This window comes from Triticum aestivum, chromosome 5A, assembly GCF_018294505.1.
Source record: "Triticum aestivum cultivar Chinese Spring chromosome 5A, IWGSC CS RefSeq v2.1, whole genome shotgun sequence".
Classification (NCBI taxonomy): Eukaryota; Viridiplantae; Streptophyta; class Magnoliopsida; order Poales; family Poaceae; genus Triticum; species Triticum aestivum.
In genome coordinates, this window is record NC_057806.1 from 524156698 (window position 1) to 524174440 (window position 17743).

Sequence of the window (17743 nt, forward strand, 5' to 3'; positions counted from 1 at the left end):
AATCTTGATAAATTTCATCAATCCGATTGGCGGCGACAATAGACACCATGGGTTTTTGTATGAGATGACGGCTCGCAACAATGCTCCACATAGGACACAACATGGTCGGTGACAGGAAGCTTGTATCAAGAGGCAAAAAAGTTCCTAGGATGGCCACTTATACAAGACGAGAGATAAATGATCATTATTATCTTTTGTGAGTTAATCTTGTAGCATGTCGTGTTTGTACCTACAATTCTTCATATGTGAATATTTGAGTTCTTCTATGTATGTGTTGCAATACCTTACATCAAATCGACTGGAACAAGTCGGCAATGGGAAGCGCATAAGCATGGTGATTGAATCTGAAAAGGTATATTTATTCTGTAACAATGCAAGAGAGTTGCATGTATTGAACTATTGATTATATAGGAAGAGAATTAAAATAGAAAAGAAGGCATTGATGCAACACCAAACATGGCACGACCAAAATGCAAAAAAAAACACGACCTAATTCTACGATGAGCGACATAAGGTCCCAACACAAGCGCCGAGGATCAACAACTTAGATACAACACAAGAAGCCAGGGAAGAACAAGTGAGGACAAGAAGCATGCATGAAAGCGAAAAATGCCAATGACGGCCGAGCATCAGGTAGGCCTTTATCCTGGTCGTTGGCGTTCTATGGGGATTCGAGCTTCCCGGTATTCTAGCGCGTTGTCCCCTCGTATCGCTGCACTGCAGCGTGTATTGAGGTAGAAAGGGAGCTGCTTTAGGTAGGGAATCTAGCACTTGGACCAGCCCTGACAATGTTCCATTGTATACACTGCCAAGCACACTGACCCGCTCGTGGGAACAGTTGAAGGAATCCTGGCAGGTGCTACACTTCACCATTAGTTTTGACGCACACGTGGATGAACTCTATCCACTAGCACCCAATTTTGTTACTTGGGATCCAACCATCATGCTCAGACAGTGTAACATCCAACAATCAGCATATTTTGTGAGTGTTAATGAACAAGTGGTGACATTTTATTCCTCAGCACCACCACGGACAAATTCCAGGATAGGTAATTTGTGATTATGTTAAAGCACTATGGTCTCTTTAATCAACACCCTTTTTACATCAGACATGCCTAGTGCTCACTTATGAAACCACATGGCATCTCACTCACGCAAGCATATTGCCACTGCCGCTCATCCTTGCTAATTCCTCCTCCCAAAGCTGCTCAAGAGCACAAAGAACAGATTGCATCTTCATGTACGGATGCGGTTAAGTAGCCAGATGGGTTAATCACTGAGCCATCTCTCTTGTCGACGTATGTTGTAGAGCACTCTTGCGATTGGGATTAAGCTCCATCTCCTTTTGGAGTGCCTATTAGCAGTCTGAGAATAATCACATAAACACATTTGCATGAGAAACAACCCCAGTGTTTCCAGATAATGAAGGAAAACACATTAACATAAATTATACTGTATCTGACTAGGATATGCCATAACTATACAGCAGAAGCAAAAACTAAAACACATTTGTTATAGCATAATTCTAGATATAACACAGCAATCAAAAGGTAATCAGCTAATTGTCAAAATCCAAACCAATGAAGGCACACCTGCCGTCAGTTCTGCTAATTATAGCTAATTTAAGGACTTGGCAATGGGGAAATTTATTTCTTTGCTTAATTATCCACCAAAATGATCAGCTTAATCACGGGAAACTGGCTAAACTTTTCTTTTCTTTTTAATTGCACAGAAAGGCACGAACACCCTTCATGAGGTGTTCTTCAGAAAAATGTCAACAGAGTTACATGAATCAAAATAGTACAACATTCTTTCCCACTCAGATCTTTGCAATCAGTGGTACGAATTCAAACTTTAATCTACTCAAATGAAATAATTATTAGCCTTAGATTAGCACATCAAGAACAAACCATCAAAACCATTACTAAGTTCCAGCAGGATGAAGCATTGACTATCAAAGTTAAATGAATTCCTCAAGACATCACAAAATCTCACTGGTTTATGAACATTTTTCTGTAACTGGAGTGAAGATCAAAAGGGGGCACCTCAACAAAAATCAAAGATCAGCAAAAGTACTCATTGATGATCACAACTGACATTGATTTTCTCAAGAAAATTGGACATCACAGAAATAAAGAAAAAAAATCATGGCCATGAAAAGCTAACCACATACTAGTGTATCCAAAGCCAAAGACCTTACCAGATCGGAGTATTAAAGAAACAAGAAACGAAATCACAGCACCATGCTTAAAAAACCAAGAAACGAAATCACAGCATCCATGCTTAAAAAACACTAAGAATCGCAAGGTTAGAGCTCGAGCCATAGATGACGTTGTCCCTGCTGACGAATCTGGCACCTTCTTCCTCTGCCTCACCTGCATCTTCATGCTGCCGGCGCCCCCCCCCCAGATCTGGCCGCACACATACCTGTGCCGGATCTGTCCTGCTCCTTCCCCGCCGGCGTTCCCTTCGCTGGAGCCTTGGAGGTGAGGCTGGGTACCTAGGTGGGTGGGGGTGGGGGCGATAGGAACGAGGACGACAGAAGCGAGGGTGACGATGGCAATAATGGATGAGAGAGTAGCGCACGATGTGCCGAACATGTATGCGTAGGTGTATCCCAGACCGTATATGAAACACTAGGCCGACACTAGCCTGCCAACGGCCCGACGGATTCCAGATCCCCAAGCCCATTCCAACGCCGAGGATACCGGCCTGCCTGGTGCTCGGCCTCTGAAAATCCGCACTGTGCATGAAAGCCTCAACCACACATTAGACAAGCTTGCAACATCCGAGAGCAACGACCATGACAAGAAAAGTGCAAGACCTCCAGAATGACATCCTCCACCAGCTCAAAGTAAACCCAACTTGCTCGCATGGGTTCCAAGACGTCGCACTACCCTCCAAAGCACGCACTGCCGACTCTACCACCGCTCAGCCAGCCAGGGCAAGATCAAATGAGATATATCAACCTGACGACATGGGGCGAAAGCCAAGGATCATAGTTAGAATCACGCATGTTGCAAAATGACCAAATGGATGACTATCTTGACCAACCGCTTGCCATGAGGAAGGGTGTCTAGAGGGAAGGCAGAGAGCCAAAACTAACGGTGGAACCATATCCATCCAATGAGGAGAACTACAACCCAATGATGTGGACGCCAACCATTGGTGACCGAGGATGACCGGGAGGGGTCACTGCTCCAAATCTAGCAGCAGGATAACATGCTAGAGGCAAGGAACAACTAAGTGTGGATGCTGATGAGGACGGTCGCTAGATGTTGGATCCGGTGGAGAGGTAAGCCGAAATGACCATGTGAATGGTGTGGTGACCATGGCAAGGCCAAAACGCCGCCAACTAGGGACAAGGGGATATGTGAGGGGCAGGGAAGGGGCGACCGATGGAAGCTAAGTCGCTGGTTTCCACAGCGGGGTGACCATATAATGATCGGGACGACTGAGGGAAGGGGTTCGCGAACATGGCAAGGCTAAATCTCTGCTAGCTGTTGGCGACTAAGGAAGGAAGGCTATTCGCAAAAAAGAAAGACTAGGAAAGGAAGGCACACTTGACAGGGTTTGAAAAGTGGATTTAATATGGAAGATATTTAGTAGGTGTATAGGTTTCGTAAGACTAGACATTAGCAAAGTCAACTAACATCTTTTGTGAGTCAGGCCCGGCCCGCATGGGTGTGGACTGTGGAACATGTGCGGGCCGTACAGAGCCAAAAATTCTTAGGGGCCCCGATTTTTTCCAGCCCCGTCAATCTCACCTAGACTTAGCTCAGCCCTTAGAACCCAGCGAGGCCCACACACACCCAGTTCCGTCTCAACCATAGTGGAAAAACGGAAAATATGGTGAATACATGAGAATTCAAAGCTTGGTTTAACGCTACCTTTCAAAAATGCACTAATCATCAGGTCTGAACTTGACCTATGTCTAAACGAAGTAAATTATCTTGATTGAGCACTGTATCACATTATTACAATATTAAAAACGTCTTTTTCATGAGATGCGCCCCATTTTACGATTTCGCACAGGACCCCGTATTTTGTCGGCCCGGCCCTGTTGTGAGTCATCTACTTAAGTTATTATCTTCGAACATATACGGTTTTGCTAAAGCACAACTAGATGTGCCCTAAGTATTGCGCAGTTAAGTCTTGTGACATTGATTTTACGCGAAGATTCATGTGAGTATTTTCTTCTATTTATGTTTGATTGAGTCACTTAGATGTGTTTTTAGGACACCTCTAGATATGTCCTAGACATACTCTAGAACATATACTCCAGTTCGGCTGTCACAAAAGGGCCACTCCAAACGTGTGTGGAGGCGACTGATGAGGCAATTAAAACATTGAGGGCTCCTTTGATTAAAAGAAATTCTATAGAATTTCTGGAGGATTAAAATTCTTAAGAGTTCTTTCTACGTTGGTCATTTGATTCATATGACTGAATCTCATAGGAAATTTCCTATGAAATCTTTTGTGTTACATTTCATAGGAAAACTAACATTCACTCGAATCTCTTTTACAATTTCTTTGTTTTTCCCGTGACAACAAAACACTCATTGCTAGTTTCATAGGATCCAAGTGGGCATGTAACTCCAATCCTATTTTTTTTACTACCACGTTTTCGAAATCCTGCCAATCAAAGAGGCCCATAGTGTTTTTTTGCTTGTGTACGCTCAATCTGGCCGCTTGTGATTGCAAAAGTAGGTCGCATATTATATACAGTAACATTCTTGTTTCTCTGTGTTCAACATTTTTTCACAAGAGTATATTGTACACGAGACTGTAGTAATAGGGGGGGGGGGGGGGGTCTACCCTCGTGAAAATCAGAGGGATGGTTAGCTAGAATGAAAAAATTGTAGCCAATGTAATTACGTGTAACTCTTTGTATGTCTAGCATTATTGCATTAACAATTATCCATCTTGGTCAGGGAGCTAAACCTGGGGTTTAAACCGGTAATAACCAACTTCACCTGCGCTCCTTGTCCAATGTCCTTGGAGCTTTCTTGCCTCTGCTAGAGGACAAGATAACGCGGGAAAAAGGTCTGTCTCCCTGGGCCTCCATGGGCCAAGCTAGTGGAGCCCAATCATCGCCCTTGAGCACGAGAAGGATCCACCACTAAAAAAAGGAGCACGAGAAGGATCCTTTGGATTATCTCCGCAGACCCCTCACGCGTCACTTGTCGATGCCGCTTGTCCAGACCGCGTCAGGCAAAACTATAAAGCAGTGCACTCCACAAGACACTAAAATCCTAACACTCCCATCTCAAGCTCAACCTGATCTCACACTCCATAGACCACCGTCCACCGTACGAAGCTCATCAAGCCAGCACCGACCACCTTCAGCGATGGACATGACCGGCTCGGACCAGCAATGGAGCTCCTCTTCCTCGCCGTCGTCGACCTCCTCGCACCCGAAGCGCCCCGCCGGGCGCACCAAGTTCAAGGAGACGCGCCACCCGGTGTACCGCGGCGTGCGGCGCCGGGGCAACGCCGGCCGCTGGGTGTGCGAGGTGCGCGTCCCCGGGCAGCGCGGCGAGCGGCTCTGGCTCGGAACGTACCTCACAGCCGACGCGGCCGCGCGTGCGCACGACGCCGCCATGCTCGGCCTGCTCGGTCGCTCCGCCGCGTGCCTCAATTTCGCCGACTCCGCTTGGCTCCTTGCCGTGCCGCCCGCGCTCGCCGACCTCGCGGCCGTCAGGCGCGCGGCCCTCGCCGCCGTGGCGGACTTCCAGCGCCGGCATGCCCCCAACAGCGCAGCCACCGTCCCCGCTGATGAGGAGACCTCCGGCGCGTCCGCTCTGTCGTCTGCGGACAATGCGAGCGGTTCGTCAGCGACGTCGCAACCTTGGGCCGAGGGAACGTTCGAGGTGCCGTCCGCGCTGGGCAGCGACATGTTCGAGCTGGACTTGTCCGGGGAGATGGACCTGGGCACGTACTACGCGGACCTCGCGGACGGGCTGCTCCTGGAGCCGCCGCCGTCGCTGGACAGCGGGGCGTGCTGGGACACCGGAGACGGCGGAGCTGACTCCGGGCTCTGGAGCTACTGAACCAGCTGGAGCTGCTGAACCAGCTGCTTTGACTCTATCGCAGTTGATTCCAGCATAATAAAATCTGCGGAATCTGTAAACGCATAAAAAAATTGCCAAAAAAAGCATGAAATTCTTTGGTATACATGCAATCAGATGCGGTTCTGAAGCATCAGAAAGGACAAAAAAAAGACACGTGAAAAAAAGACATGATTTGCTGGATGAATAGTCGTGGTGGTCCCGGACAAACGGCAACAATATTCGAAAGGAGGGTACTATCACTTCATGTGTGAATGACTATAACTGGCAACCAGACGAGGGAGAAAGATCAACGCTTGCTAATCAGGGAGAGAGGTGGGCCAAGTACGCTAATTCACAAGATGTGGCCTGGACACCAGCCAGGTCAGCTGGTTGAAGCTCCTGGTAGCAACAGATCCCTGGGATCTTTTCCCCCATTTTCCTCCTGTCCTCGTAGCCACGCGAGCTGACGCGGCGACGCAGGCGCACTCCGCGCCTCCCTTCCTATATCGCATGGCCAGGAAGCGAGATGCCTAGAGCTGATGTGTCACGTAGTACCTCTTTCTTTCTTTTGAAGATGACATGTGAACCTAGATTTGTTTTCAGATTTAGTGTGACTGTGCTAGTGACTAGTACTTGATAGTGTCGTACAATAATTGGGCAGAATTGATTTGGGTGTATAGGGTGCAAAAGCTGCATTCTTCGAGTGAACAGTCAAAATCACATGAAATTATTGGACTAGTAGGTAAACATTGTTGTATTTGTTCTTCTCCCTCCTTTGGCAAACATTGTATTTATTCTTGTACTGCTGGAATCGTCTTGTACATAAGTATATTTTAAGCTGTCCTTTCCTCCCGCGCAAACAAGAAAGAAAGAAAAAACTATCCTTCCCTTGGTATTACTCCCTTCGATCAACCACTTAGCTACTCCAACTCCCAGCTAGTGGCCTTCCACGGCTCCGCTTCCAGGGTCGCACGCGCGTGTGGCTCCAAAAGCCCCCCCAAACCCTAGGTCCAACAGCACCCAGAGTAGCTACCCCGGTCGCTGCCGCCGCCGGCACCGGTGGTGGTGGCCACCCCGGCCGACGAAGACTGCAGGTGCTGGATGAGCCCCTCGACGGGCTCCCTTTGCGCGGAGTGGAACGTGCCCAGGGTAGCCATGGTGGTGGGGTGGTCGGCGGCGTGTCCGGAGGTGATGGTTGCCGGAGCACGGCGGGAGCGCGGCAGGACGGTGGATCCGGGCGAGGTGCGCTGCAGGGTGGTGCTCCCGACATTGGCGGCGGCGGCGCGAGCCCAGCCATAGAGGCGGCGACGCAAGGAGGCCCTGCCGGGAAGGATCCTGGCAGGTAGTGAGCTGCTGGCTGCGTTCGTGTGAGGGGTGCGGTGTTTCCTTGGGAGATCTAGCGTTGGGGTGTGCTCGTTGGTGATGGTCGGATCCGATCCGGTGGTAGTCCCTGGTGTGGGTGATAGCCGACACAGTGGATCTGGCTGCTACACGGCATGGTTGGTTGCGGCGGCTCCTTGTCCGAGTTATTGGTGGTGGTTTGGGTCGCGTTCTCTTGGCAACGTGGTTGGGGGAGGTCCATTACCGCGCGGGTTCGACGGATATTGTTGTGGTGACGGCGGTGTGAGGCATCTTGGACAGTGCTGCCGAAACCTTGGAAGAGTGGAGATGAGCGCCATTACGGATGAAAATCATGTTCGGTTTAGGCCGGGCCAGCGGCGATGTCACCCGTGGGTGTCGTTCCCCTCCCTGGAGGCGTCGCCGACTATGCCGCCATTTCCCTCGCTTGCTTGGTGTTGGCGGTTGTGTCCGGGTGAAAGCCTTGATTCAGTGCTGGATCGATACGATGGCGGCGTCTTTCACGTCGTCCCTCTGTTGGGAGCATCGTGCCAGGAGACACAGAGTTCCTAAACTATGCTCATTCGGCGTTCCCCGTTGCCTTGATCATTCTTCTCTGGTGCTACGTGCGTTCGTCGCTAGTGACTCCAAGACGGTGTCTTCCTTGGGTCGGATTAAGTCTTGTCATCCTCTTGCCACCTCCATTAGGCATCAAGGAGGAATGATACGTCGACAAGAGATGCTTGGCGGGAGATGATGTTCTTTGCAGGTAGCCTACGTTGATGGAGACGCAACAAGGTTCTCAATTTTGGGTAGGCTCTTTTGTGTTGTAGTTGTGCTGTAGTGGGTGGTTGTCCTTGGACTAGCTGGATGCGGAGTTGTGCTATTCTTGTTGTTCGCGGCGAGTGGTGGTCGTCTTGTACTTGCAATTCTCTTCTTCTATAAAGTTAAGGTAAGCAATTTGCGTTCTCTAAAAAAATTACTCCTTTCGATCCATATTACTTGTCGCTGAAACGAATGTATTTAATCGTATTTTGGTGCTAAATACATCCATTTGAGCAGCAAGTAATATGGATCAGAGGGAGTACTATATTTTCTAAACAAAGAATATGTTTGAAAACTAGATAAATGTTTTACGTAATTGACGTTGGTACTTTTACCCTCTCAACCGAAGCAGTGTCCGGCGGACCAAGCTTCAATGAGACTTTCCACCTATTACATTGTAAGTTACCACATGACACCGGATCAAGCGACATAGTGGGTGAGAAGTCCACAACCTAAGGGGGTTCTCCAAGCTCCCCTTCGCCATCCTCGCACACAAAGCGCCCCGATGAGCACACCAAGTTCATGGGAACACATCTCCCGGTGTACCTCAGCATGCGGCACCGGGGCAACGCCAGCCAATGGGTGTGTGGGTGTCTGTAGTACCATGAAACAAATCAAAGATTTGCCAAAATCTAATAAATGTAGCATGAATCACAAAGCGAGGATGGACGGTGGTTATGTCCAAGATATGTCAGGTGCATGCTAGAAAAACCATTTTTCATGCTAGAATTCCATGATTGTGTAATCCAAATTATGATAAAAAAATATGACCACATTCCCTGCTAATACCGGACGTGCGAGGATGGGTGGTGTTCCACTAACATGTTATGTAATACGGTAATACTGGACATGGAGTATTTGAACCCGAGCTCACATGATCTTTAATAAACAGTAAAATTATTAAGGAAATAGTAAAATTTTCTGATTTTTTATGATAAACATTGATGAATGTTTCAACAACGTGCAATACTTTGTGATGAATTACATTCGTGTAGGTATGGGCAAAAAAGAAAAATTCGATGCTTCGAAAAGATTATTGTTGGAAGCATTTTGAAGCATTGATTTTTTTGTCCTGGCCCTCCACGAATGTTATTTCGTCACAGTTGAAACATTGACACCCAATTTAAACATTCATCAATGTTGATCATAGAAAAAGTTAGAATTATTTTCTACCTTTTACTATTTTTGGATTTTACTATTCATCAGAGGGAATGTGAGCTCGGGATCAAAACAACACTCTCAGGTAATACCTGTTACCACCTTTCTTTTTTAGAAACATATGTAATAGCCCCTTCGTTTCATGAACAAGATGTGCACACACTTTAAAATTGGACTTTACTGTAAATTAAACCAACAAAATATGAACTATGTGTGACAAAAAATATTTCATTGAATTTCATATTTGAAAAATGTATCTGTCAGTGTATTGGTCTCATTGTACGAGTCCGATATCATTAATAAAGAAAATGTGCATTTTTTTTGGCGGGTGAGAAAATGTGCATCATTTGATGCAGAGGCTGTGGTCACGCATTATTTTCTCAAAAAAAAAAAGCTACTTCAACGTGTTTACACTGCACTCAACAGCACAATGGTTTTTTAGTGGGTGGAGCCAAATGATGAGGCAACTGTCGCTAGTCTTGTCCTACCCACCGATTACTCCGTGAATGTGGCACATCACATCTTGCCCTCTTGGACGGATGTACTCTTGACAACGCGTGACAGCGTTGTGAATGTGTGAAGCAACAGCATGCTTGCCTACAGCGCCATCTCTAGGATGGTTGTGTCGACGGTCGACCACATCTTCTACGGTTCTACCGGCACGTGATAACGAAAGTTGCCCTTGGTGGTCTTCTGGCCGGTTCTGGTTGTCTGATCTGGTTACCACTCATGCACCAAGAGTATCCATTTTTGGGAACCTTTTGCAACTCTGCAAGCCGTGTCAAACCATCATTTTCACGCAAAAGTAACGTCCTTTGCTGTGTCTTCCCTTATTGCTTTTTTTGAGTAGTTGTTTTTCTGTAGAATGGTAAATAGTTCTTCATTCAATTGACTGTCATGAGAGCAACTCCAACGCATCGATCCAAATGAACGCGTGTTTTGTCCTTTTTTTATCTGTTTGGGTCGCCGTTAACTGGTCGTCCGCCGGCTTTTACGTTTAGGTCGGCAGTGTGTCCAACGCGCAGACCCATTTTCGTCCTCGCGGCCGGCTTGCCCTGGTTTTTCAAACAAAATACAAACATTTTAGATATTTTCACAAACAAACAAATATATCATAGTTCACAAGCCAAATAAATATATCATAGTTTACAAGTCAAATAAAAATTAAATTGTCTCAAAAACATTTAAAAAAGATACATCTATTAGTTGTCAATGTGAGCCCACATATACTCAAAAAATCATTTTGTAGCTCAATCTGAGTTTGTCAATCACGCATTTGATGATGAAATTGGGTGAACTGCGCAAACGTTGCCGCTCCTCCATGCTCACGCACAACATTGTTACCCTAAAACTGAAGCCCTTGGTCGTACATACGTTCCAGGAGCTCATCCTCTACGATCATATTGTGCATGATCACACAAGCAGTCATCACCTCCCACAACTTCTTGGTGCTCCAAATTCTAGCAGGATACCGAACGATGCACCATCGAGATTGAAGAACACCAAAGGCACGCTCCACATCATTCCTAGCACTCTCTTGCTCTTGTGAAAATCTCATCCTCTTCTCTCCTACAGGGTTGGAGATTGTCTTCACAAGAGTAGTCCACTGAGAATAGATACCATCGGCTAGGTAGTATCTTTTGTTGTAGTTGTGTCCGTTGATGTTAACATTCACTGGCGGGCAGTTGCCTTCGGCAAGCTTTACAAACACCGGCGAGCGTTGAAACACATTGATATCATTGTGAGATCCGGCCATGCCAAACCAAGAGTGCCAAATCCAAAAATCTTATGAAGCCACGGCCTTGACTATGACGGTGCAAGCTTTTACATGGCCCCTATATTGCCCCTGTCAAGCAGAAGGGCGGTTCTTCCACTCCAAGTGCATATAGTATATGCTACCAAACATTCCCTGGAAGCCCCTGCTGGCATTCATCGCCAACAAGTGGGTTGTATCTACAATATTTGGCTCTCTCAAGTACTTGGGGCCAAACATTGCAATCACAGCCTTGCAGAACTTGTACATGAAGTCTAGGCATGTAGACTCGCTCATACGGACGTACTCATCAATAAGATCATCGGGAACTCCGTATGCAAGCATCCGGATAGCTGCAGTGCATTTCTAATAAGAGGAGAAGCCAATCTTTCCAAGGGCATCCTTCTTGCACTCGAAATACTTACCGTATCTGACCACCCCCTCCCGAATACGGTTGAAAACATGCCTAGCCATATGGAAACGACGCCGGAATTGGTGATGTTTGAAGAGTGGGTTGGGTGTCTCAAAGCAGTCCTTCCAAAGAAGGAAATGGCCGCTCTCTCGTTTGTGATTCAACGCTGGAGTGTGCCCCGAGATCGAGCCCAGGAACAACAGCCACTGCCTACTAAGGTGGTCATGGATGACCAACACAATAGCCACCATCTCCTCATCGTCGGATGTAGAATCATCTGAGTCGCAAAGGAAATTGTGGAAAAAGAATTCATCGGTGGAGTCCATTTGTACCTTGCGGGCAAACTGTCGAATAGCTTGCGGGCGTCGTCGAAGAAGCACGCCGGTGAAGAGACGTGCACCTCCCATGGACCAGGTAGCTGGCCTGGCGGCGTTAGACGAGCATGCCGACGTTGATGAAGGATCTGGCCGGGGGAGCGGGGGCTGAGGTGGTACTCACGAAGACGTCAAGGGGGGGGGGGAGGGGGCTGCAGTGGCCCGGCGCGGGGCAGTGATGGCGGCGACGTGGGAAGGTGGCATGCTACGGGGGAGGTATGTGGGTGCAGACTGCAGGCGAGGGCACCGAAACTGGGCAGCGACGGTCGGGGGCTTGCTGTCGAAGGGAGGAAGAGAATGGTATGTCTGCCACTGAGTGGCAGGCTTGAGGGAGGAGTAGGCGGGCGTCGCGCGTCCGCCTTGTGTCCGGGCTGACACAAATGAGGCCCAAATTTGGGCCAGGAATGGGTCGCCCCGCGGACGAAAAGTGGACGCGCGTCTCGTTTGCATCGGCGCGATGGGCCGACTTTTGTGTCTATTTTAACCCAAACGGACACGTGTGGATGAAACAGGTCGGCGCGTTGGAGTTCCTTTAAGAGCATCTCCAACGCTAACCCGCAAATATGGTTCAACATCTATCTATGGACAGGAGGAACGATCCATGCACACTGATGCCAGAGACCACCATCCAATGCTGCCCGCATACATTTCATCAACTATTTGAACAACATGTACGAAATTCATACAAAGATGGCGGATCTCATTAAAGTTTTGATATAATTTACATAAATGAACGATTTTTGAACGTTTTACTAAAAATATATTAAAAAACAAAACTCTATACTGGACGACCACCTCGTACGCGTGGCGGCCCTATCCTGCTGCACCACCAATGTTGTCCATGCCGTCGTCGTCCCTCCAGCGGCGCAAGGATGGCGGAGGGCCATGACAGCCTTGTCCTGCGGCTATCTGCTGCTCGTGAAGGAGCCGTTCCGCCTTCTATTGCGCTACACGGAGGGCCACCTTGGCCATTGCCGATAGAGCCGGCAGAGCCCTGGCGGTGGCCTTGCCCCTGCCGGCTTTGGCAGAACAGTCACTAAGCGACCACTCCTCGTTGATCTTGGCTAGCTCGCCGTCAAGGTGGTGGCGGCGCCTGACGGCCGTCTCCGCGGTGGTGGTGGAGCAGGTGAGCGCCCACGCGGCGACAATGTCACGTCGCTGACCCATTTTGATGCCACATCCATCTTGACGAGGCCACTGCTGCGGCTGCTGGTCCACCCCGTCATCGGATAAGATGACTATCTCCTCATTGCCGGAGGAGCCCGCCGTCGCGGATGCAGATGGGCTCAGAGAGTGAGGGCGTTGGCGCCACGATCTCCTGAAGAGGAACTTCCACCGGCTCTGCCTGCCAGTGCGGAAAACCAGGACTTCAGCACTGCCGCAAGGCCCGAGGAGGACGAGGGCTTGGGAGATGACGGGGAGGCGGAGGGGGACGGTGCTCGGGGAGGGGGAGTATGGCTCTGTGCATCATTGGCGCGTGGCTTAAATAGCCGCGGCTAGGCCAAGGGAAGGGGCGGTCAGCCTGCTTCAACGCGGCATAGTGGCCGGAGTTGGTTTCTGGGGACGCGACGTCTGCATTGAAGCGACAACACGCGAGAGCCGCACCCGTCTGCGCCGCCGTCCTGTCCGGTCAAGTTGCGGGCGTCAATGCCGGCCACTGCATGCTCTCGGTCGGTATGAATACGGGCCTTCGATGAAAAGCGTGGTAGAGACGGGTGAGACTTTTATTGGCCAGGGCGGTCAAGAGCGAACGTGACAGCGGTGTGGACGCCGAAAAGCCCCCCTTGTTTATCTCTACTAGTTTATGGAGAAAAACACGCCTGAACCACTTGATGGACCAATACATGCCCGCGTTGTATGTCATTACTCATCCGGACCACATAGTTCAAACGTATGCAACCGATTTGAGGGGAGATGCCCTAAGCTTTGAGCTCGAGTGAGGGTCAGGCCAATATAGGCTACTAATGGAGTATATATATGCGTTGACGCGGCAACAATTCGTACATACCGGCGTGGTGACCGTTGCCTTAAGACGAAGGTAACAACCTCAGTAGTACTTTCTCCGTTTCTATTTACTCTGCATATTAGATTTAACTGAAATTAAACTCTATAAAATTTGACCAAGTTTATAAAAAAAATATATAAACATCTATCATAACAAATTAATATAAAGTACATTTAATAATGAATCTAATGATATTAATTTGTTATTGTATATGTTAATATTTTTATTTATAAATTTTGTTAAAGTTTACGAAGCTTGACTTTAACCAAAGCTAATACACTGACTAAATAAAAATGAAGGAAGTATGTGGCAACGGGTATCAATGGATTATAGAGTGTGTGCTGCCTTTTGTCACGTGCCTCCATTGAGGTCGACGCGCGGGAGAATGAAGCGTCAAGCAAAGACAGCTTGCAGCATTTTTCTAGAGGAAAGGCATCTCTACCTTGTTGGTTGGTGGTAATTTGGGCTATGTCGAGCGGATCAGCCCATGGAGGAGTTTGGACTTTTGGTGACCGAGCTTCACGGAGGTCGGTATTTAAAAAATAATCGAAAAACTTATTTAAAAGTTTTAAAAAATGAGGAAAAATCCATGGAAACCTATATATGTTTAGCATGAACGTGGAAAAAATCTTTTGAAAATATTGTGATTTGTATACAAAAAACACAAAATTCCAGCCCAACAACAAAAAAATCAGCCCAATTTGGAAATACATATTTGTCCTTTTTTTTGTATGTCACATGTGAAAAATATAATGTTATGATCTCGCAAAAAGAAACTATAATGTTATGAAATATTTCATATACATAGTATACATGTGTGTGTGCGTGTTCACAAAAAAATTGTTTTGTTTTGGCTCCATAGAAAATGGTATTTTATAAACGAGCTCCAAGGTGCTCGAACAACATTGGCATTTTTTGCCCATATAGGCATTTTTTTCTCTTCCATGTGTTTCTCTTCTTGAGATGCAGGTTGATACTTTTTTGCGAACACGATATAATCATAGATGCTCACCAACATGTATATACACTCACCTCTATGAACGCCCACATGCATAATCTACTCCTATGAGCACTTTGAGATACTCAGACTGCACAATACCTTGAGATGACGATGTCACAACAGGAGCCTCGTAGTCTCCCACTGAAGACCGAACGAACATTGCAGAAAATCAGCAATAAATCCAGGTAAAATGCGGGCACCTGTGTCAATTCTAAGACTTGAACCCTGGCGGGCTGGTTCCACCACAAGAAATCTAACCATCTGAATTACACTCAGTTCGCTCATACCACCCCTCAGCACATGCCTATACGGGTCGGACCAATCATTCTTTTCTATTCTCTTTCCCCTTGGTATTGGGAAGGTTTTATTTTTTCTGTATTTTTCTTTGCTGGTTGTATCGGTTTTATTTCGAACTTTTTCTCATTATTTTTTCTATTTGTTTCTATATTTTCAAATTCATAACTTTTATTTTGAAATTTGCAACATTTTTCAAATTCATCTATATTTTCGGGATTTTGGAATATATTTATAATGCAGAAACATTTTAAAGATTCTGAAAAAAATTAAATTCACAAACTTATTTTAATTTTTTGGACATTTTCTAATTTATCCGTGAATTTTCATGAAATTCATAAAGATGTCAGGAACACTTTAAAAATATTCCAAACAGTTTTAAATTTGAGAATATTTTTAAAAATTAATGAATAGTTTTAAATTCTTGAAATTTTAAATTTAGACAATATTTTATCATAAACCTGGCAGAAGTAAAAAATCGTTAGGTTACGCTTACGCTGGCGCGGGGCACAAGTGAGCATTTCCTGGGCCAGACCATATACGCTAGCGCAGGGAAGGGTGAGTGTTTGCTCAAGTCCCACGGCGTGGCCCGCAGACTAGGAGATTCCAGATGGAGGCATGAAAGCGCCATGTAGCTTGAAAATTGTAAGGGCGTGTTTGGTTGCAGTTTGCAACAGTAGTTGTATTGCATATCCATTTACAGTCAGTCTGGTTGATGAAATGCAGTCTTATATGCAGCAGATGTAACCTGTTTGGTTGCCTGCATTGCATGGAGAGGAACTTACCCCCTGCTGTTTGGTTGTCGTTTTTGTGCTTAGGATGTGAGCAGATGCAAACTTCACCTGTTTGGTTCCAAACAGTGTTTGTGTTCTGCTCACCCTATTCAAATGTGGTGGCCTTACCACTACATGATCAGCACAACAGCAACAGCACAACAACAGGCAACCAAATGAAATCAAACACAGCAAGCAAGGAAATGACAGCAAACTACTTAACTACATAGCATAAGTCTAGATTAACAGCAGGGGCATCCTCCTTCCCTGCTCCATGCCAGGGTGCTGCTCCTGGCCAGAATATGAACAAGTTTCTAGCACAAGTCTCGCCACACACCATAAAAATTCTCCACTAACACCTTACTTAACTTAACTACATAGCCTACTCGATGTTACCAACGCAATTGTGCCCGCTGCAACGAAACCTGCACATGACCGAGGAGTCGTGGTTGTAGATCTGAACCTTCAGTCCGAGTCCTGAGATGCGCACAACGACAAGGTCGCCGGGGACGATCCGGTGGCGGCAGCGGAAGTAGTTCCAGCCCCGGCCAAGCACCATGTGCCCCTCGAAGTTCTGGACCTGCACCCAGAACACGCACTGCTTGTTCGTCGACAGCCTGACCATGCACGGGAGCCGCTTGATGACCAGCCAGGTGTTCATCACCTCCACGAACTTGGGAGGGACGATGAGCATGGCGAGGTCCTCGTTGTCCTTGATCTGCTGGTAGAAGCGCATCGGCTCCCTGGCCCCCTCCTCGTGGCCCTGCCTCGGAGATCGTCCCCTTGAACGAGGCACGCTCGTGAAGGTGATCCTGCCAGGCAGGTCCACCATCCTGAGCCACCTATTCGTGGGGATGAAATCCTCGGCGCGCTCAGCTCCGGCCACCACCTGAGCTCCTGCTCCCGGCACATCCCAGTCAGTATTTAATATCTTGTCAGGTAAGATGACAAGTATAAGTGCACAAACTCTTTGCAAAATGGCACTGATCAAAGACATTTGCCCAAGAGCAAATGCCACTGATCAGTGCACAAACTCTTTGAGCAAATGCCACTTATCAAGGGCACTTGCTGTTAGGAAAATGACACTAATCAGTGGACTTGCCCAATAGCAAGTGCCATTAATAAGTGGCATTTTGCCCAACAGTAAGTGCCATTGATAAGTGGCATTTGCCTTGATCAATGCCATTGATGAGTTGACTTGCTGTTGGGCAAGTCCACTGATCAGTGGCATCTGCTTTGCTGCAACTGGTACTCATCACTGCATTATCCTAACCATGGAAACATCTAAAAATAGCAACAGCAAGTGCCAATAGCATCCATGTGCAACCATGCAGATTTTCCACCATCATAAAATGGTCCTACTACATGCATGTATAACATTCAACACAAACCCTAGCTTGAACATGAACATGCCACCAGTCAACATGATTCTAGCATTCATCAGTCAACATGAACATGCGATCAGTATAACATTCATCAGTCAACATGAACATGATTCTAGCATTAACACAGCGACATCATGAACACAGATCATAGGACACACTAGCAGTAGCACAAGAAAATTATCCTAGCACACACACTGTACAAAATAAGAACAGCTCAGTCCGATTGGATTCGATTGGGATCGCATCCAATCGGATCTGCTAGAATCCTATCTAATCCTATAGAATCCACTAACTACTACCACATGCCTAAGAAATATACCCCTAATCTACACATACGAGCAAGCATTGAGAGGGTTTGACTCACCGGAGCACG

At 47.1% G+C, this 17743-nt stretch overlaps 1 protein-coding gene and 1 long non-coding RNA gene across 2 annotated transcripts; one reads left to right on the forward strand and one right to left on the reverse strand.

Annotated features, from left to right (window-relative positions):
- Positions 1-983: 983 nt before the first annotated feature.
- LOC123107481 (uncharacterized) lies at positions 984-2695 on the reverse strand. Its single transcript, XR_006451679.1, has 2 exons — positions 2428-2695; positions 984-1365 (listed from the first exon to the last, which is right to left on the reverse strand). It is a non-coding gene; the product is annotated as an uncharacterized lncRNA (long non-coding RNA).
- A 2494-nt stretch (positions 2696-5189) lies between these two features.
- LOC123107480 (dehydration-responsive element-binding protein 1H) lies at positions 5190-6841 on the forward strand. Its single transcript, XM_044529470.1, has one exon. The coding sequence runs from the start codon at positions 5190-5192 to the stop codon at positions 6051-6053; it is 864 nt and encodes a 287-aa protein (XP_044385405.1). The 3' UTR covers positions 6054-6841.
- The last annotated feature ends 10902 nt before the right edge of the window (positions 6842-17743 follow it).